Genomic DNA, 20,022 nt, shown 5'->3' with positions numbered 1-20,022 from the left:
TGCATGACTTTCTGTCTTCAGCAGTTGTGCACTTGTTGATGGAGCTACAAATGTTAAAGGGAAATTTACTTAATAATAACTATTAATTTAGAGGTATGAGGTAATGTAGCCGATACTCAATGATTTCACTATTATGTAAAGTTGATGATGGTTGAATATTTCTTCATAGTTGTCTTTTTTTTTTTTTTTCTTTTTCCACATATGTCCTCGTCTGCTCCAGTGATCTGGAGGAGAAGCGGACAGCCAGCCAGCCATCCCTGTGCGAAGACAACAAGATGTGCAGCGAGGACACCCTGAACTTTAACGGCAGCAGCGCTCTGACCACAGAGCTCAACTTGGATGAATCTCTGGCCAGCCAGATCAGTCGTCCAAGTGAAGGTCCGGAGGGTTTCCACGGTCTGCCAGATAACTCCCCGCTGAACCCCGTGACCGTCGCCCCAACCACTAATGGCATGCCCAATGCAATCACTATCCTCGATTAACCTCCACCAGAGACCATCAGACCAAAATGTCAACACGTATGTGCCCATACTGTCCTGTCCCCTCACCCCCTCTGAGTTGCTGATGTTTATTTTGAGGCCCAGCGCACAATCATATACAGACTATTCATACGCCCTCTGGCAGTCATCTGACTGATTAGACATTTGTGACCAAAGGAGAGTCCTAAGCAGTGGACCATGTGACACCCAACGTCCCATCCTATTTTTTTTTTTTGTGTGTGAGATTTACAGTTAATTTAAAGAGCTGATGTTTATTTGAACCCCCTTTCCTCTTCTTGCGTTGAACAACACATAAACATGTGGAAGGAATGTTGTACATTTTGAAATATCAGGGGTTTGAGGTGTGGTCACTTAGACATGCAGAGTGGTGCATTAAGTAAACGTGGAGCGTGATGATGGAGCTCAGTGTAGGGAAACGGACAGCATGCAGTACCTTGGAAAAGTATTCATACTCCTTGAATTTTTATAATTTCTGCTGTTATTACTGCAAACGTCTGTATTTTACTGGGATTTGTGATAGATGATCACATATTATACCACATTACGATAGAGTCAAACAAAAATTTTTGAACTTTTTTCATATAAAAATCTGATTCAGACAATCTGTAAAACGTCAACCACAGATTCTGATTTTCTCTTTCATTTTTTATTTGATTTAAATCTGGACTTTGACGAGGTCGTTCTAAAATATGAAAAATAATGTTTTACTTGGATGTCAGTAAGGGCGCTAAATAAAAATTTGGATCTGTGGAAAAGCAGTGATTGCAGTTTGATCAAATGCGAAAAGCTCAAGGGGGTTTGAATACTTTTGCCACCGTACATTTTAATCTTATTTTTTACGTTATTATTTTTAATGTATTGATATGTCCTTTGCCATACAATGCATCAGATTGTCCTCGCTGGTGATATTTTACATTTGTAATAGCTTTGTGACTGAACACAAAACAGTCTTTTGGGCATTTTTATTTATGATCATTGTCATGTTTACATAAAGCTTGTAATCTCTCATAGCATTTTCAACAGACCAGGTTGTTTTCCATTGAAATCAAACACAGTCAAGTTTCAGTGTGAAACTTGACTGTGTGAAAATATCGAGTAGCACCTGGTGTATAGCTGCATCTGCATCTATCTATTCAGCCATAATACAGTATTATAGATATGTAAATGCTCCTTATAGGTTCCTGTGCCTGCCAGGTCTGCATAAAGCGCCAGATTGATGTCATTACAGTCTCGCCTTCCCACAACAAGCGTTACGTCATTTTACTTTAAGTGGAATTGTAACTTTTTTCGGTGTCGAGACCTACGTGTAGCTTTCTGTAACTGTCTTTGTCTCTTTCTACTCTGTATTAAAATGTTGTTGAGTTTAACTAACAAACTTTTCATACCTGTCCATCTCATACAATACAGTTTGATTGAGAAGCAGTATTTGTTACACACCGAAGAGTCGCGCCTGGTTTAGTTTTCAGCCTTCATCGGTGCAAGCTGGGTTTTGCAGACAGGCTTAATGACAGCCAGGTAATGTACGATAAAGGCATATTTACATAAGAGAATGTATTCTTTTCAGGACGAGGTAAATATTGTATTTCTGTGCTTTTAAACTGATAAAAAAAAAAGACTGGAAAGATAGGAAATGTTTTAAGTAATCTGGAAAGGACAATTTTTTCACAGAATGTAAATAGAACCACTTCAAAAGAACCACATTTGATAAAAAAAAATAATATTTAAAAAACGTGCAGTTTCTAAAAACACCCGACTTTGTTCAAAAACGCTTAGTTGAAACTTTTCTTCTTCTGTACTGTTGCTACGAATTCAGACGTTGTGTTTTTGACAAATGACCGCAGTAAGACTTGGCTGTAGCAAAGAATAGTTCATAGCTGAAGAACTAAAAACACAAAACAAAAAAAACAAAAAAATGCACATTGTTCTGTAGATGTTTGCCAACATATCATTTTTAAAAATCCAAAAAAAAAAAACATTGTACATTTAGTGTTATTTAGTGAAAGTAGATACATCACGCAGACAGCGACATTAGGATTCATCCACATGATAATTCACCAATGTGTTGCAGTGCAGTGAATATCTGTGATGCAGTTATGTCGAGCAGGAATGCAGTAAGCCAATCAGTGCCCTCTCTATTCGAATTGAAGCTTTCCACTGGCCAAACATATCATGACAGCCTCCGAGGGAGAACGTGGGATGTCTGTCTGAAAAGACTAGAGGCACCAAAGGAGTTGTGCAGAGACGCTCCCTGGTTTAGGTCAAACAGACACGCTCAGGACAAATAAAACTCTATTTTCATACAGGAGCATCAGCCTGCTCAAAATATGCCAATATCCTAACATAACAATGTGCTGCTGAACATTTGTGTTTGTCAATGTTTGGGGCAAATGTTAACTTTGACTGAGAAATGAGTGTACACACACACACACACACATGCACACACAGATACTCACTCGACTGCCACTCTTTGCTTTTCATGTCCTGAGGGTGAGCCAGTAGGATACTGGCTTGTTGCTTTTCCACTGTTGTTACTGTTTATTTATTTATTTATTTTTTATAGCTAAACAGACTAATCTTTTGGGGGGGAAAAAAACAACTAACTGGTTTGTTTAGATTTTGCTTCTCTAAATTAAAAAAAAGCTGACAGATTGAAGTAATGGCTGAGTGGAGATGAGAGCAATCAGGTGAGATTGTGAAGGGCTTGGTGGTTGTGTGCCTCTTTGTGGTGTGTTGGTCAGCACGGTGATGATGCCTTCATGTATCCCGCGGGTGCTCGACCGCGGTTGAGAGGAGAGGCACCACAAATGGGGCCGATGTAACTGTAACTGCTTAATTAATCTACAAATGTAACTGGTTATATGACTGACAAATAAAGAACCTTGAACAATCTGTACAATAAATGGTCCAAATTTTTTTTCCCCCTCCATATGAGCTGATAAGTATCAAAAATAAACATCAGTAGCAAGCGGGCTTGAGTGGGATCCAAAGCCCCTTTGGCAAGTCAGCCTCTACGCATGTCCTTTCTGGCACTTATCCCTCGCTGTGTAACTCTAACCATGCACATGTTTTCTCTCCTGCACTCCGGCTGAAATGGATGCCAGCCACTGAAATGCTGTGTTAATCAGAATACTGTGAAAGCAGGTCTTTTTTAAATATTCTGGACCTTGTAGCCCCCCACTTGACAGACACAGGAGGTTCTTAGAACAGCCTTTTGATTTTTATCAAGTAAATCAAATAGCTTTTGATTTACTTGATAAAAAAAAAAAGCAATTTCAAGGCTACCTGTACATCTCAAAAAATTAGAATACCATGAACAAGTTCAATATTTCTTGTCACATTTTAGAAAGTGCAATGCTTTATGATATATTATGCAAATTTAATACACAGAGTGAAATATTTTAATTTTTTTCTTGTAATTTTAATGATGACTTACAAATAATGAACTGTATGCCCTCAATAATTAGTTGAGGCTCCTTTAACATGAAGTATTACGTCAATGCGCTATTGCATGAAAGTAATCGGCTAAGGTGGTGTAATAAAAGCCTGTGTTGCTTTAAAAAAAGCTTTCAGGTCATCATTGTGGTTTCTGTGTCTTCCGTCTTTACTTTAACAATATTGCATCGATCCTCTCTTGGGTTTAGGGCAGCCAAGTTTGCTGGCTAATGAGAAACCGGAGCACCATGTTCATCGAACTGCTTCTGGGTACATTTGGCAGTGTGGGCCGATGCCAAGTCCTGCTGGGAAATGAAGTTAACATGTCTGTAAAGCTTATTAGCAGAAGTGAGCATTCAGCGCACTAATTTGATGATAGACTGTGGACTTTAGAAAACTCAGTAGACCGAAACTAGCAGAGAACATGACACCCCAAACCATCACCGACTGTGAAAATTTCACATTGAGCTTCAAGCAATGTGGATGCTGCTGTGCCTCTCCGCTCTTCCTCCAGACTCTGGGACCTTGATTTCCAAATCAAGTGTAAATTTTACTTTCATCGACTTTGGATCACTAAAGAACAGTCTGGTTCTTTTTCTCCCTTGCTCACCTGTAACATGTGCATAACATGTTGTTCTGGGTTCTTTTGTGTCCTCTCTACCTTAAACATAGAGACAGACTGAGATTGGTTTGAATAGCTTTATAACAAAATAAATAAAATCATAATTTGAAAACTGATTTTCTTTTCTATTTATTCAGGTTATCTTTGGCTGATGTTGAAATCCAAAACAAACAAACAAAAAAATATCCGACAGAATCAGCTAGGTGGCAAATACTTTTTCACAGCAACCTAGAGGCACAGTCCAGAATTAAAAACAAATTTTCATTGGGATAATGTCAACAGATTTGGGAGGTTCCTACAAAATGTTGTGTAAAACCATTCAGTCATCATTGGAATATAAACTTCTTGAAATTATAGCACCCCCTAGTGTTGGACAATGGACACTACATCATTGGTTTAACAACATTCAATCCTTTATTGACAAAAGTAAATTGTTGACAGGGGACAAGCTGGTGGTAGGTCTTGGTTAGCGGCAACCAGTGTTAAACTGGGCAAAATAATCCCTGGTGGGTTTGTCGGTATAGAGCTCCTTATTCAGATAGTGCTGACTGGAACAGAAACAGAAATGTACATACAGTGTGCAGAAACGGACAGAAAATGCTCATTTCTATAATACATTTCATAATTTTTTAGCAATTTATAAACAAGTTACCTGACAAAAGTGCGTGCGTGCATGCATGCGTGCGTGTGTGTGTTTAGAGCTCACTGTGCTTGCTGCAGTCTGGCCAGCTGCTTGTTTTCTTGGTCCATCAGGATTCTCTGTTGTCTTCTTAGTTCTGCCATTTTCTGGTCCTTCTCGTCTCCTGCTTTGGAAATCTTCAGGAGCTGCAAGTCCCAGGCTGCATCCCTAATCTTATCTGCCTCAAGTTGTTTCTATCAACAACAACAACAACAACAACAAAAGTGGCATAAGTTGTGTACTATGGATATATTGCTCTAAAGTAGTTGGTTGCAAACCTAACAAATATCTAATGTTAAGCTAATTTTGCATGTTCTTCCCCTGGCTGTATGGGTTTTCTCTGTGTGAGTAAATGAACCTAATTTTATCCAGCGTAGACATGAAAGATGTTCCAAAATCAAGCAAATCCTTTTGTTTTCATAGACAAGACTTGACCTTAAAGTAAAAATATTCAGTTTCAACTTCAGCTTCCAGTCTTGAAGGAAAAACTGAACAGTTATGAGCCTTCAGACATGCTGTGCGCTGCCTGGGTGGAGACTCATGCATTTATGGAAGCGACACCATGTAACCGGGACAGCAGGAGTACCTTTTTCTCGAGGCGCTGTTGCTCTCTCTGCTCGTGGAAGTTGTTGAGCTGCGCGAGGCTCATCCCCCTCCACTTGTCTGGCAGAACGTGCGGCGGTCTCCCTCCTCCCAAATAGGTCTCTGCTGGCTCTGCAGTCTCTGTCAACATGTCAGATGTCCCAGTGTGCCATATTTCTACCAGATTATCCGCTGCCTCGTTCCTACGCTGCTCCCTGCGGTCCAGAGCTCGCACTTCAGCCTGTGTGGAACAACATAGGATGAGGCCTCAGCACTGACCTAGAGAGATCTCAAAGATTATAACAAAGAAACAAATAAACAAACAAACAAAAAAAGAAAACAGGAGTCTTTATAAACCTGTGAAATGTTCACTCACATAAGCTTTGATGGCCACAACCCCTTTGGAGCTATAACAACTTTAGCTCTTGTTTGAAAGCGTTCATCAATGAATGAAGTGTTTTTATGAGGATTTTTGACCAATCTGGCATAAATGCATTTGTAAGGTCAAACACTGGTATTGGGTGAGAAGGTCTGTCTGACAATCTTCAATCTTATTCATACCAAAGATACGCTACTGGTTTGAGGTCAGGTCTCTAGTGTGCAAAACAGTCAATTTCTTTCATACCAAACGCCTTCATCCGTGTCTTTATGGGCACTGTTATGTGCACTGATGCATTTTGGAATAAGAAAGGGGCATTCCCAAACTTTTCCCACAATGTTGGGAGCATGTAATTGCAGGACTTCATACACTTTAGGGCATGGGAGTGGATGAGAACACCTGAATCCAATGATTCGGAGGTGTGAGCAAAGACTTCTTGCGGTATAATGTATTTTCCTTAACATGTAACTTTTTATTACCTTCCCTGTGTCAATAACTGTCTGCTGGACAACTGTTTTCCGGATGTTTTTGTAGGTCATAACATGACTGTAGCATAACATTTTCTCATTAAAAATCTTTGTAATCATTTTATTGGTTTTATGTGATATTCTAGTTTGCTGAATGACAGGATTTCTGGTTTTCATTATTTGCGAAAAAAAAAAAAACCCACGGTCGACAAAAATATATTAATTTGCGTGAAAATATATAATAAGTTTCACATTCTGAATTACATTACCGAATCAAATAACTTTTGAGAGCATTCTAATTCATTGAAAAGCACCTGTATGCTGCACTGTCTCCCAAGTGATCCTCTCAGGAAGATACATTTGCTGGTGAATCATCGACACGAGTGGCTATTAGGAAAACTACATAATTATCATGAAAAATGCCATGACCTGAAGGCTTTAGAAGAATTTCGCACAATGGGGAATTGAGACAAGAGCGCTCAGGCAAATGAGGGAGCAGCTAAGAGGGGGCTTTCAAATAACAAACCGATTCCACGCACGCATCATGTTAGTTCATCCGTGCGTGTTGGTTGGCACCAAACGATGCGACTGCCTCCCCCTTGGGTCAAGTGTGTGTAGGCATCGCTCAGCATTTTGAGTTTGCAATTCTAATTTGAACGTCCCAGCCGAGAAACCTCTGTCACAGCTTAGAATCCCCACTGGGTTCGTCTTCAAACATTTGCATCAAATGACGGCGCGTGAGCGTTCGTGTGTTTGTTGCGTACCAGGGCTTGATTGTCGTTCCAGAGTGAGACGAGGGCAGCTTTCCTACGCTCCTCTTCGACTGCATTCTGCTGGGCCCACATTAGGTCTTGATTCACCAGCTGGTTGTTCAACAGCATCTCTGTGAAGCGTGCGGAAATGTGTTTTGTTTTTACAACTGCATTAGCTATTACCCACTGAAAATAGGTCTCAAGCCACACACTCACAGCACTTCGGGATGAGCATTCATCAAAGTCACCTGGCAGAGAGGACTGTGTGGGAAGATGTGATTGTTTGTGCGGAAAACCACGAAGCACGTTTGTGTGATTTATAGCAGCTCTTGGATTAATTCTGCTCATAGGTAATCGTGTGTGTGTTTTGTGTGTGCACGTTCACGTTTCGCTCTTTTCACCTCTGTGCTTCGCTCTCGTGTCCCTCATTTTCTTATCGTCCATTTGTTCTTGCAAATCTTTTACTTTTTTTCTCATTTGTTCTTTAACCCTTTCCTTCCGTCCGCGATCTTCTCCCTGTAAATCAAACAAAAACAAAGAAAGAACAAGGTGACTTCCCACTTTTATTGGATTTACTGCTGTTGCCCGTTCAAGCACACCTATGTCAATCCTACCTCAAATATGTGCATGCTGGAAGGCCCCAGTTCAGACTCTGGAATCGTGAGGTTGTACTGCCCCTTCACCTCGACATCATGAGAGATCTTCATTTGCTGCTGTAAATCCCAGAACTGATTCAGGTCCTTTTGCAAAGCTTTCCGCTTCTCTTTCTCATTACTATCTTGCAGAAGTAACATTTCATCTTGGCGTCTCTGCAGGTTATCTGAAATAAGTTCAAAAATATACAAGTGATCTGTATTTATTAGTGATAAAATGTAATTTTATCATTGTGTAGTTTCTTCATAAATGGTAAATTAACTGTTCTTGTGTAGCTCTTTGTCCAGTCCAGACAAATCCAAAGCTCTTTCACCCATTCACACACAAACCGATGGTGGAAAGCTACTACATTGTAGCCACAGCCACCCTTCGGCATGTCTGACAGAAGCAAAAGACATAGGAGAATGTTTGTAGTTACCAAAATCCCTGTTTCGTAGTTTCTCACAGCTTCGCTTGTGCTTATTTTCCAAGACTTGCTGGTTTAGAGCATCCAGGTCGACGCCCATCACACGCAGGCGAGGGTTGAAGAATCGGGCTTTGCGAGCTCTTTCTGCAGACCTTCGGGCCTCCACGACCTTGTCTTTTGAATCATCAACAGGCAAGTCCACTTTATACATTTTTATGCTTTCTAGTCAGGTTCTGAGGGGAAAAAAATTAAATTCAAAACTATTTTATTGATCCCAAAGGGAAATAAGATGTTGTAATTCAAATTCTTCAGAGGTATTATAGATGCGGCTCTTGACATACAAAAGGGCTAAAATAAAAAAAAAAATACAAGGAAATGATAAATTCAAGAGCAAGAAACACTTTTCCAAATAAAAAAATTCAAAACAAAACAAAAAATATTAAATTAATTCAGTAATTATATAGAACGAGGTCAAGTACTTCCAGTGCCAAATAGCATATCAGGCTCCGCAGGTAAAAAAATAAAAAAGCTTCTTCACCTTAAGTTAAACTGTAGGTCGTCTTTATCCCGTGGAGTTTTTTTGTTGTGAAAATAGGCTTTTTCTTCATTCAGAAAAGAAAGATAAAAAGGCATCCAGATTAATTGGCTCCTCTGTCTCTCTTGTAGAAAGCTTTTAAATTACATTTCAAATTTCTTAGAAGAACTAATAAATCCATATCCTCACTCTTACCTGTAAGATACTAGCTGCATAAAACGTAGAAAATTACAGTTAACATCAACTGTAATTTCCTACGTTGCTGTCACCGTGTTATGTTTGGGTTTGGCTGCCCTAGTAACCATGGTAACATTTTTTTTGCTACAAAAGAATGTCTCTCTAAACTTAAAAATAGACTTAAGTAATTTGACAAATATATTGGCAGAATTTAAAGGTAATGATTTTTTTTTCTATTTTAAATGTCATTAGCAGCGGTTTCCATAGACACAGTCATATTTGTGTCGCACGGTTACGTCGCTTTTAACTCCACCTCGCGAGAAAATGCGAGGTTTCGAGTCTCGCGCGCTTAAGCTTTTCCTGTTAGGTTGTAAAATGGCGCTCTGTTGTTACAAGTGTTCCGATTAAATTTGACAAGGATTTTTTTTACACGGTTTTTATGTTAGAGACTTTGCATTTACTTCATAATGTAACTTATGTGCAAGCGAGCTACATGTTGAGCAGGAGCGTTCATTCATTTACAAGTTCACTTTGTTTGTGTTAGACAAGTTGTTCGCTGCAGACTGGCTGCTAGCATTATTAGCTAACTGTCTTAACATTGTCCGTGCCGATTTTCATCCAAATATAAGCTCATTAACAAGGAAAATGGGCTATTTGAAACTAATAGAGATAGAAAACTTCAAGTCATACAAAGGACGACAAATCATCGGACCGTTTCACAAGTTTACGGCAATTATCGGACCCAATGGATCGGGTATGTTATGATGGAGAGCTAAGGCAAAATGTAAACTGTTTGCTACCATTGGCTAACGGTAAACACGTTGTTTTCTCGTTGTACTGTTTATTCTTGTAGCAAGTAGGTATGGTTTATTGTAAAACACTTTACTAACATTGGAGTGTGTATTTTGTAATACGGGTACTAAATATTTTTGCACTTCGTTATTGTTGTAGGTATCTATTTAATAGTTTGTTGGATGGCATGTTATTGCTTTAGTAATAACACGCCACGCACTTTAGTTTTGTGAATGACAAATTGTGTATTTTGCTTAATCAGAAAACAACACAGATTTATTTTAGGTTGAGATGATAATTCTTCTATGCATTTTGCTTTTGTATTTTTTGGGACCTTCTAGGTGTCTTACACATTTAATAATTAACGCAATAAACTGTTTATAAAATATAAAGCTTATGGGGCTTTTACATATGTCATTACTTGTCCTACAAACTACTCCCCACCAATTCTATGCAGAAACCTTTCCTAACAAAATGCATTTCTTTTTGGATAGCCTCAGATACAAGCAAGGTCTGACAAAAATGGCAGCTATGAAAGATTTTAACTTTGTGATGCATTAATGTAAGAGAAAACAAAAGAAGCAAAAGGAAATCCGTTTAGGGTGTGGAAACAGAACTTAAAATTTCAATGCATTTCATTGCAGGTAAATCCAACCTCATGGATGCCATCAGCTTTGTTTTGGCAGAAAAGACTAGTAACCTGCGTGTTAAGACTTTGAAGGACCTAATCCATGGAGCTCCTGTGGGGAAGCCAGCTGCCAACAGAGCGTTTGTCAGCATGGTGTACCAAGAGGATAACGGAGAGGAGCGTTCCTTCACACGGGTCATTATTGGTAAGAAGTTATGTACAAATTGAGAAGATATACCGTCTGTCGGTAATTTCTATAGTAAAAAACAACGCTTTTTGTCATTACATATCTTTCTGTTTGAACAACATGACAAATATTGTCTAGTTAACCAATTCTAATTCTGTTAAGAACAACATGTGTGTTGCTCCTACCACGTTTGCTTTGTAACTAAACCACACGGTTTGTCTTAGGGGCCTCATCCGAGTACCGCATAAACAATAAAGTGGTTGGACTACCTGAATACAGCGAGGAGCTGGAAAAACTTGGCATTCTGATCAAAGCCAGAAACTTTCTTGTCTTTCAGGTAAGTGTTTAGTGAATCGCTTCCTTCACAGTGTTTCAGTAGCAAACCATTTGTATAAAGCTGACATACTTTTGGTATTGCTTGATTAATAAGTGAATTAGATTAAGTGTTTCATCCCTGGCTAATACCATATTATAGTAATATTTTAGTCTGTAATTCTTTGGGCAACTGCTTTTATTCACCTGAGTTTTTTTTTTTTTATTATTTTGTTTGTTTTATTACACCAAAGGGGGCTGTGGAGTCCATTGCCATGAAGAACCCCAAAGAGCGAACGGCGCTGTTTGAGGAGATCTCGCGTTCCGGGGAGTTGGCACAAGAGTATGACCGCAGGAAGAAGGAGATGGTGAAAGCAGAAGAAGACACTCAGTTCAATTATCACCGCAAGAAAAACATTGCTGCAGAGCGCAAAGAAGCCAAGCAGGAGAAAGAGGAGGTAGGCGCTTTGAAATAACTAGAGGTCAAAATGAGTCTGTTTTCCTTTGCTTTTCACTGGTCAGAGTTGAGCTGGTCAAATATAGAAAATTAAATGCATAAAATGTAATAACTTCTGCTATTTTCAATCTGACTTTTTTGAGTTGAGTAAAAATCAAATTAATTTCTTTGGATTCAATACTCAAGGTTTTTCTTTTACACGTTATATAAAGTGCTGCAAGAAAAAAATGTGAATAAATTTAAATTTAATAAATTAATCAAAAAAAATTTCTAGCAGGGAAAGCCTGATTGGTGTATTTCAATCCTCCCAAGACCGCCTTAGTTATTGCAAATCAAATCTAAATCTGCCATAAAGTTCAACCTAAATAAATTCTAAAAAAAAAAAAAAAATGATCGGAAAGCTAATTGCGTTATTTTCTCTCTTGTTCTTGATGTCCTTGTCAGGCTGAGCGATACCAACGCCTTAAAGACGAGGTGGCCAGAGCCAGCGTACAGTTACAGCTCTTCAAGTTGTACCACAATGAGGTCGAGATTGAGAAGCTGAACAAAGAGCTCGGCCAGCGGAACAAAGAAATCGATAAGGACCGTAAAAAGATGGACCACGTTGAAGAGGAGCTGAAGGACAAGAAGAAAGAATTGGGCAGGCTGATGAGGGAGCAGCAGACCATCGAGAAAGAAATCAAGTATGTCCTCATGTGGTTCTGGTCGCCCTCTGGGTGTGCATGCCCTAAAATTTCCAGTGCAAAATAATTATTTTCATCCTATTTGCAGGGAAAAGGACTCCGAGCTGAATCAAAAGAGGCCTCAGTACATCAAGGCCAAAGAGAACACGGCGCACAAAATCAAAAAGCTAGAAGCTGCGAAAAAATCTCATCAGAACGCCCAGAAGATGTACAAGAAGCGCAAAGCTGACATGGATGAGCTGGATAAGGAGATGAGAGCGGTGGAGTTGGCCAAGCAGGAGTTTGAGGAAAGAATGGAGGAGGAGGCTCAGAGCCAGGGCCAGGACCTCACACTGGAGGAAAACCAGGTCCGACTCGATTTAAAGCTTCCTTAGTCCTTTTATTCAATGAAACTTCAGTCAAACCAATAGATGCCATTAGCAAATGAAAAAGTTTGTTCACAGTTGTGTTATAGCATTTGAAGTAGATTAAATACATGTAATACAACGAAATAATTTCTGCCCTCCCAGCTTATTTAATCTCCACATTCTTAAAAGAAATGTGCATGTTTTCTGAAGTTATTGACCTCAATATTTGCTTTCCGGAAAAATGAATTAGCTTGACTCTCTTTTCCCCTCAGGTGAAGCAGTACCATCGCCTGAAGGAGGAGGCCAGTAAGCGCGCTGCCACTCTGGCCCAGGAACTGGAGAAGTTCAACCGGGACCAGAAGGCTGACCAGGACCGCCTTGATTTGGAGGAGAGGAAGAAAGTGGAGACAGAGGTAAAAAAAAAAAAAAAAAGAATAAGAAAAAGTGACAACAGCTTTTTTTTAATCTCAGATAAAAAAAAAGCTGAGTCTGCAAATGTTTCCTCATATCTCAGGCCAAAATCAAGCAGAAGATTCGTGAAATAGAAGAAAACCAGAAGCGTATCGAGAAGCTAGAGGACTACATCGCCACCAGCAGGTACGTCACTGGTGTATTTGCTCTCTCTGAGCAGATTCCTGTTGATCATTGAGCTGCTAGTATGATTTATTTTACTCCTTCACTCACACATTTCCATATTGCTAAACTTCAGACAGTCACTTGATGAGCAGAAGCGCATGGAGGAGGAGCTGACGGAGGAAGTAGAGATGGCCAAGAGGAGGATTGATGAAATAAACATGGAGCTTAATCAGGTAACTAAAGTAGAAAAGACAGAGCAGTGTTGGCTTTACTCATTGAACATATTCACACTTTTAACCTTCTGTACTTTACTTGAAGTTGATATGTTTTGATCTTTTTCTTTAGCTTGACTGCAGGCTTCCTTTAGCTTACCTGTAGAGAACTGCTTTCTTCTCTGTACATCTAAGAATCTTACATCAAAAAGTAAAAGTGGGTCATTATGCCTGTGTGTACGGCCTGCTTCTCACTGGTGTCTTTAAACGCTTTGGGTCTCGGCCAATTTAGGCAGATTTGAAATATTTTTGATTTTACATTGGGATGGGCAAAATGTTGCTTCTTTCTGAAGAGCCTACAATTAATACAGGTTATTAACCTGTATTAACAGGTTAATAACCTGTATTAACCTATAATACGGGTTATTATAACCTGGTTATAATAACCTGTATTATAAAAAGTGTTTCCATTGCATTATAGAAATCATCAAATCTGAATTAAGAAAATGTCCAATTTATCACAATTAAAAATGCAAACATGCTAACTGAACGCTTCTGTTTTAAATATGAAAGTGTAATTAGAAATTTAATTATGCACAAGTGGATTTTATTTTACTATTATTTTACTTTGTCAGTTGCAATTCCTTAAGACAATCTACATACAAAATTTACATGGACAGCCACACCATTGGTGCGTTTTCCCAGAGTCCCATACGTAACCTGAGGAGTAAAAATAGAAATATTTTCAGCTCCACAGAGTAGAGCACAGCTTTTGTGTGTTTGTGTGTGTGTGTGTGTGTGTGTGTGTGTAAAACCACAACAAAACTCCACTTCTCCCATTTAATAAATATCTTGCATGAATAAATATCTTTTCATTGACATGAAAAGCATGACAGGATGGGACTGACCACTTCCATTTGCTTCAGGTGATGGAGCAGCTGGGAGACGCCAGGATCGACAGACAGGAGAACAGTCGACAGCAGCGCAAGGCAGAAATCATGGAGAGCATCAAGAGACTTTATCCCGGATCTGTGGTAAGAATACAGAATCGACCCTTCAGTGTCCAAAACTGGACAACATGTTGAACATATTTGAACAAAGCCACCTGCTGTTGTGTTTTCAGTACGGCCGCCTGATCGACCTGTGCCAGCCCACTCAGAAGAAATATCAGATTGCTGTAACCAAAGTGTTGGGCAAGAACATGGACGCCATCATCGTCGACTCAGAGAAAACCGGCCGAGACTGCATTCAGTACATCAAGGAGCAGAGAGGAGAGCCTGAGACCTTCCTTCCTCTGGACTATCTTGAGGTGAATATTACACCACAGACAACACCTCAAGGAAAGAGTAATCAGAATGGAAAGTACTGAAAATAAAGATTTTATTATGCACTGGTAATAAGTGCATTTTCAAAGATTTAGAGCAGAGACCTCTAGTCCTCACTGACACTGTGCTGTGACTTTTAGATGTCTCCCAGTTCCAACACAGCTGAATGAAAGGGTTGAATTATCTGTTCAGCATATCATCAGGTTCGTCCGAGTGCTGATGATGAACCATTAGTCTGATTCAGGTGTGTAGGAAGAGGGGGACATCTAAAAGTTGCAGGACAGTAAAACTTGAGTCCCCTGATTTAGCAGCAGTTTTGGAGGTAATTATCATCCATATTGATCACCCAATGAGCAGAAAACCTTTTTTTTTACCCCCTTAAGGTCAAACCAACAGATGAAAAACTGAGAGAGTTGCGCGGGGCCAAGCTGGTGATAGATGTGATCCGCTACGAGCCGCCACACATCAAGAAAGCCCTCCAGTACGCTTGCGGCAACGCTCTGGTTTGTGAGAATGTGGAGGACGCACGAAGGATCGCTTTCGGAGGGCCTTACAGACACAAGGTGACGAACCTGGTTCGGGATGAGAAATGCTGTTGATATTCTAAGATGACAGTTTGCTGATGTGTCTTTATTATCCCGTGTTCAGACTGTAGCCCTGGATGGCACGTTGTTCCAGAAGTCAGGAGTCATCTCCGGAGGAGCCAGCGACCTGAAGGCCAAGGCCAGACGCTGGGACGAGAAGGCGGTGGACAAACTAAAGGAGAAGAAGGAAAAACTCACAGAGGAGCTAAAGGTAACCAACTCAGAAGAAGTCAAGAATTTGATTGCCTATTTAATTCATTTATGCCTTGCGGTTTGTTTTTAGCATGAATCACTTTCGAATTTTCTTTGCAGGAGCAAATGAAGGCAAAGAGGAAGGAGGCAGAACTGCGTCAGGTGCAGTCTCAGGCACACGGCCTGCAGATGAGACTCAAATACTCCCAGAGCGACCTGGAGCAGACCAAAACCAGGCACCTCTCCCTCAACATGCAGGTTCGCCCCGAGCCTCTCGTTTTGTCTTTTGGGATTTTTGAACAGCGATTGGTGGTTTTAAAGTGTTTTTTTGATTTCTTGTTCGCAGGAGAAATCCAAACTTGAGAGTGAACTTGCGAATTTTGGCCCTCGCATCAATGACATCAAGAGGATCATCCAATCCCGCGAGCGAGAGATCACTGACCTCCGAGACCGCATGAACCTAGTGAGACTGACTGAACGCACGGCCTGCTTAAAACCGGCTTTACAAGCGGTTCTCTGTAGGTTAACGGCTGGGTTTGTCTTGTAGGTGGAGGACGAGGTGTTTGTTGAATTCTGTAAGGAGATCGGAGTGAGAAACATCCGAGAATTTGAAGAGGAGAAAGTGAAGAGGCAGAATGAGATCGCAAAGAAGCGGTCAGTTTAGAGTTTAAGTCACTTCTCTGCTAGCAGAACGTTTTTTTTTTTTTTGACTTGTGTTGTTTAATTTCAGTCTTGAGTTTGAGACCCAGAAGACCCGTCTGGGAATCCAGGTGGACTACGAGAAGAACCAGCTGAAGGAGGACCAGGAGAAAGTCATGATGTGGGAGCAAACTGTTAAGAAAGATGAGGCTGAGATAGAGCGCCTTAAGAAGGTCCAAAAATATATTCAAAGTTAGCATTAATGGCTTAATATTGACTTAGCTTGAAATCAAGACGGGTGTGATCTGTGGTTTTACTTAGGAGGAGCACAGACACATGAAAATCATCGATGAGACGATGGCCCAGCTGCAGGACCTGAAGAACCAACATCTCACCAAGAAATCTGAAGTCAACGATAAAAACCACGAAATGGAGGAGATTCGCAAAAAACTGGGAGGCGCTAACAAGTCAGTGCTGACTAAAACCGAGATGAAATAAAACGTATTGGTGTGTATTTTCTAAATCTATTTGGCCTGTTTGTTGCCTTCCAGAGAGCTGACCCAGCTCCAGAAGGAGGTCACCGCCATCGAGACCAAACTGGAGCAGAAGCGCAGTGACCGCCACAACCTGCTGCAGGCCTGCAAGATGCAGGACATCAGGCTGCCGCTTCGCTCTGGAACCATGGATGATATCAGCCAGGGAGAGGTGTGAGGACATGGCAAAGACGTTTGCTTTTATGCACCGCTTTTTTTTTTTTAAATCAGGATTTGAAAAGAAATTAAAATAATTTCTTGCTGTTGTAGGGGAGCTCCCAGACAGATGACTCCAGCAGTCAGAGGACATCCAGCAGCGTTCTGGCTAAAGAAGCTCTAATAGAAATCGACTATAGCAACTTGTCTGAAGATCTGAAGGTTAGATGCTCCAAATAATTCAAGAGATTCATCTTTTTGAACCATAAGAACTTCCTGTATTTTATATTAAAGCGGTTCCCACTCTGAAAAAAAAATGTTGCATAGATTTCTCAGGGTAAACCACTTTTATCTGCTAAGCTTTTAGAAGCTTGCTACTTTTCAAACAGTGTAGAGCTGTGTTTTTTTTTTTTAATAAAAGACATGTAATATTTCAGTTATTAAAATAAAAAAATAAGAAAATTAAACCTTTGTAATATCCTGTAGGATGCATTGTCAGAAGAAGAGATAAAAGCAGAGACAAACACGCTGCAGCAGCGTCTGAACGAGCAGCAGAGCATCCTGCAGAGGATCAGCGCCCCCAACATGAAGGCCATGGAAAAGCTGGAGAGCGTCAGGGACAAGTTCCAGGAGACCAGCGATGGTGAGAGGACATGATCATGGTTGGCGAAACGGAGACAGGACCAGAGGAATGGTCTAAAATGAACTCTTTCTGATGACTTTACCCGCTTGATTTCAGAGTTTGAAGCCGCTCGTAAGAGAGCCAAAAAGGCGAAGCAAGCCTTCGAGCAGATCAAGAAAGAGAGGTTTGATCGTTTTAATACCTGCTTCGAGTCTGTGGCCACCAACATCGATGAGATCTACAAAGCTCTGTCACGCAACAGCAGCGCACAGGTGTGTTTTAGCTGTTACTGGAGCAAAATCAAAAAATATTGTGTTATCAGTCACATTTACTGTCTCAGAGTACAAGACAACCCAGCTCTTAACTTCCTGCTGGTTGATTATCTTTCTTAGTAGGAAAAACAATATTTAATCCCACTCATTGTGCTGCACAAAAAAAAAAAAAAAAAGTATTTTGGCTGGTGACTAAGTTGGTCTGAAATCTGAATCACTCTTGGTGTTTTGCAGGCTTTTCTGGGCCCAGAAAACCCAGAGGAACCGTATCTGGACGGTATCAACTATAACTGTGTGGCGCCAGGGAAAAGGTTCAGACCCATGGATAACCTGTCTGGAGGAGAGAAGACGGTTGCTGCCCTGGCTCTGCTTTTTGCTATCCACAGGTCTGACAAAAAAAGCGACACAAGCGGACATTTTAATCTTTCTTAAATAACGAGCATTGGTGAATCCTGCTTGGTGTGTTTTGTGATATTTAAATATTTTTAGGACCTGGATGAAAGCAGATTTCTGTCCACGGCTTTAACGTCTCCTCTGTGTCCTTGCAGCTACAAACCGGCGCCGTTCTTCGTCCTGGATGAGATCGATGCCGCTCTGGACAACACTAATATTGGCAAAGTGCGTTCAGATTTCACTGTCGCTGACTTTTCATTAGTGATTCTTGTGACTAAAAGAAATGCATATATATATGTCCTTTCTTCTCAAGGTGGCCAATTACATCAAAGACCAGTCGGTACAAAACTTCCAAGCTATTGTCATTTCTCTGAAGGAGGAGTTCTACACCAAGGCTGACTCTCTTATAGGCGTTTATCCAGAGGTAGGTTTCCCTCTTCACTGACCGTCAAACATTACAACACTGACACTTTGTAGATATGATATATGATTAAAAAAACCATTAAGCTTTGACATCGTGACTCGCTTTGATACGTTTCTGTAACATTTAGCATTGTAACTTGAACTGGACCGTATTAGGATGACATGCGATTATGTCTTTCAGCTGTAACAGTAAAAGTTGTGATACATAAATTTTTTGTAAGTGGTGATATTTTTTTTGCTGTTCGAAAAAACCCCAACGATAAAAATCAGATAATCAGAAGTGACTGGGAACATTAAAAAGACTTAATTTCATCTAAAAAAAAAAAAAAAAATCAAGGTTTTATCTGAGACTTTGCTTCTTGATGGCATCTCTTGTTTCCACTTTGAAACAACTTAAATGTAGTTTCTTGAAGACTTGACCACCTTACCACTTCGTTACCCTTTTTTTATGGTGTTTTTAACGATAGTCACACACATAATTAGATGGCGCGATATAAAACAAATGCTAATTGTAATTTTCAGCAGCAGGATGTCCAACCTCATCAGTTTTCTGCTGAGCATTTCTGCCCTCCAAAGAGTTTTTATTTATCAAGTTGGCAGGACTGAAATATATAAACTTTGTTTTTAGAGCATCTATGACATTGAAGTGATTATTTGAAGAAATTAAAGTGGTTCTTGTTTTCTTTTTCACAGCAAGGAGATTGTGTCATCAGCAAAGTTCTCACCTTTGACCTGTCGCAGTATCCTGATGCCAACCCGAATCCAAATGAGTAATAAGAGCCTGCTCAGTAGTGTTCTATATAGTTACAGATCATGTATTCAGTAAGTCTTCAGTTTTCTTTTGTTGTATTTTTTTTTGTAGTTTAGTCATTCTCTAAACCTTTTCTTGCTGGGATGTGTTTTTTTTTTTTTTTTGGAGTAAAAACTAAGATTTCTGTACATTCAATGGAAACAACCCTTTCTAAATTTGACCATTATTGTTCATTATTGTAGTGAATTATGATAAAGTAAAAGGAGACTCAACGCTTTTTAGTGAACTGTAAGATTTATACTAACCAGTTAATGAAATGCCTTTAAAATAAGCAAGTTCCTTTTTTATACCATTTATGGCTCTGTTTGTTTGTTTAAAGCCTTTGCCTGTCCTCTGTGTGCTTAAAAGCAAATTACATTTCATATGTGCAACTTTTTTTTAAAAAAAACGCTCAATCAGGAGTGTTTAGTTGTGTGGTGGATGGATTCCCTGCGCGATAACTAAACAAAAGCAGTAAAAATGGCTGCAGGTTAAACTGCTGCTGGAAGATGTCAAAGCTTTTTGAAACCTGACTTATGTCAAAAGTACCTAATAAGTTGGAGAATCACCTGAAACCACTTCAGCATGAATAAGATGATTATGTCTGTTTGGTTGGCTTTGCTTTAATAAATCTAAAGTGAATTCATGAGCGTTTGTCTTCGTACTTATTCATTCGTTTTCAGTTTAAGAAGAAAACATTTCTTTCAATTTTAA

At 39.8% G+C, this 20,022-nt stretch overlaps 3 protein-coding genes across 4 annotated transcripts in view; 2 read left to right on the top strand and 1 right to left on the bottom strand.

Moving 5' to 3' along the window:
* The window catches only part of l1cama (L1 cell adhesion molecule, paralog a), a 49,988-nt gene extending 46,588 nt beyond the window's left edge, over window positions 1-3,400 (top strand). Inside the window, exon 28 of the mRNA XM_088007539.1 lies at window positions 158-3,400. Within this exon, the coding sequence (XP_087863665.1) occupies window positions 158-482 (325 nt within the window). The 3' untranslated portion in view covers window positions 483-3,400. The remainder of the gene's footprint in view (window positions 1-157) is intronic.
* A 1,620-nt stretch (window positions 3,401-5,020) lies between these two features.
* On the bottom strand, window positions 5,021-9,210 carry ribc1 (RIB43A domain with coiled-coils 1). 2 transcript variants are annotated; one of them, XM_088007578.1, is made up of 7 exons: window positions 8,486-9,210; window positions 8,028-8,233; window positions 7,815-7,929; window positions 7,426-7,544; window positions 5,820-6,056; window positions 5,261-5,427; window positions 5,021-5,102 (listed from the first exon to the last, which is right to left on the bottom strand). In XM_088007578.1, exons 1-7 carry the CDS (start codon window positions 8,682-8,684, stop codon window positions 5,021-5,023), a joined length of 1,125 nt encoding a protein of 374 aa, XP_087863704.1. In that variant the 5' UTR covers window positions 8,685-9,210. The 2 variants fall into 2 exon arrangements, with proteins under 2 accessions (XP_087863704.1, XP_087863705.1); XM_088007579.1 differs by having other exon boundaries at window positions 7,815-7,940; window positions 8,090-8,233.
* A 324-nt stretch (window positions 9,211-9,534) lies between these two features.
* Window positions 9,535-19,954, top strand: LOC106920835 (structural maintenance of chromosomes protein 1A). The gene is made up of 26 exons (XM_014992112.2): window positions 9,535-9,939; window positions 10,622-10,810; window positions 11,017-11,129; window positions 11,359-11,562; window positions 12,006-12,244; window positions 12,333-12,591; window positions 12,864-13,004; window positions 13,106-13,188; window positions 13,301-13,400; window positions 14,306-14,413; window positions 14,503-14,688; window positions 15,088-15,267; window positions 15,353-15,499; window positions 15,601-15,738; window positions 15,827-15,943; window positions 16,028-16,134; window positions 16,211-16,352; window positions 16,441-16,586; window positions 16,671-16,824; window positions 16,923-17,030; window positions 17,295-17,451; window positions 17,548-17,702; window positions 17,937-18,088; window positions 18,251-18,320; window positions 18,409-18,519; window positions 19,212-19,954. Exons 1-26 carry the CDS (start codon window positions 9,831-9,833, stop codon window positions 19,290-19,292), a joined length of 3,696 nt encoding a protein of 1,231 aa, XP_014847598.1. The 5' UTR covers window positions 9,535-9,830; the 3' UTR covers window positions 19,293-19,954.
* The last annotated feature ends 68 nt before the right edge of the window (window positions 19,955-20,022 follow it).

The sequence above is a fragment of the Poecilia mexicana genome, unplaced genomic scaffold, assembly GCF_051168715.1.
Source record: "Poecilia mexicana isolate PSO_F unplaced genomic scaffold, ASM5116871v1 scaffold_7, whole genome shotgun sequence".
Taxonomy (NCBI): domain Eukaryota; kingdom Metazoa; phylum Chordata; class Actinopteri; order Cyprinodontiformes; family Poeciliidae; genus Poecilia; species Poecilia mexicana.
The sequence above is the reverse complement of the archived record's forward strand: the minus strand, read 5'-3'. Positions and strand labels throughout refer to the sequence as shown.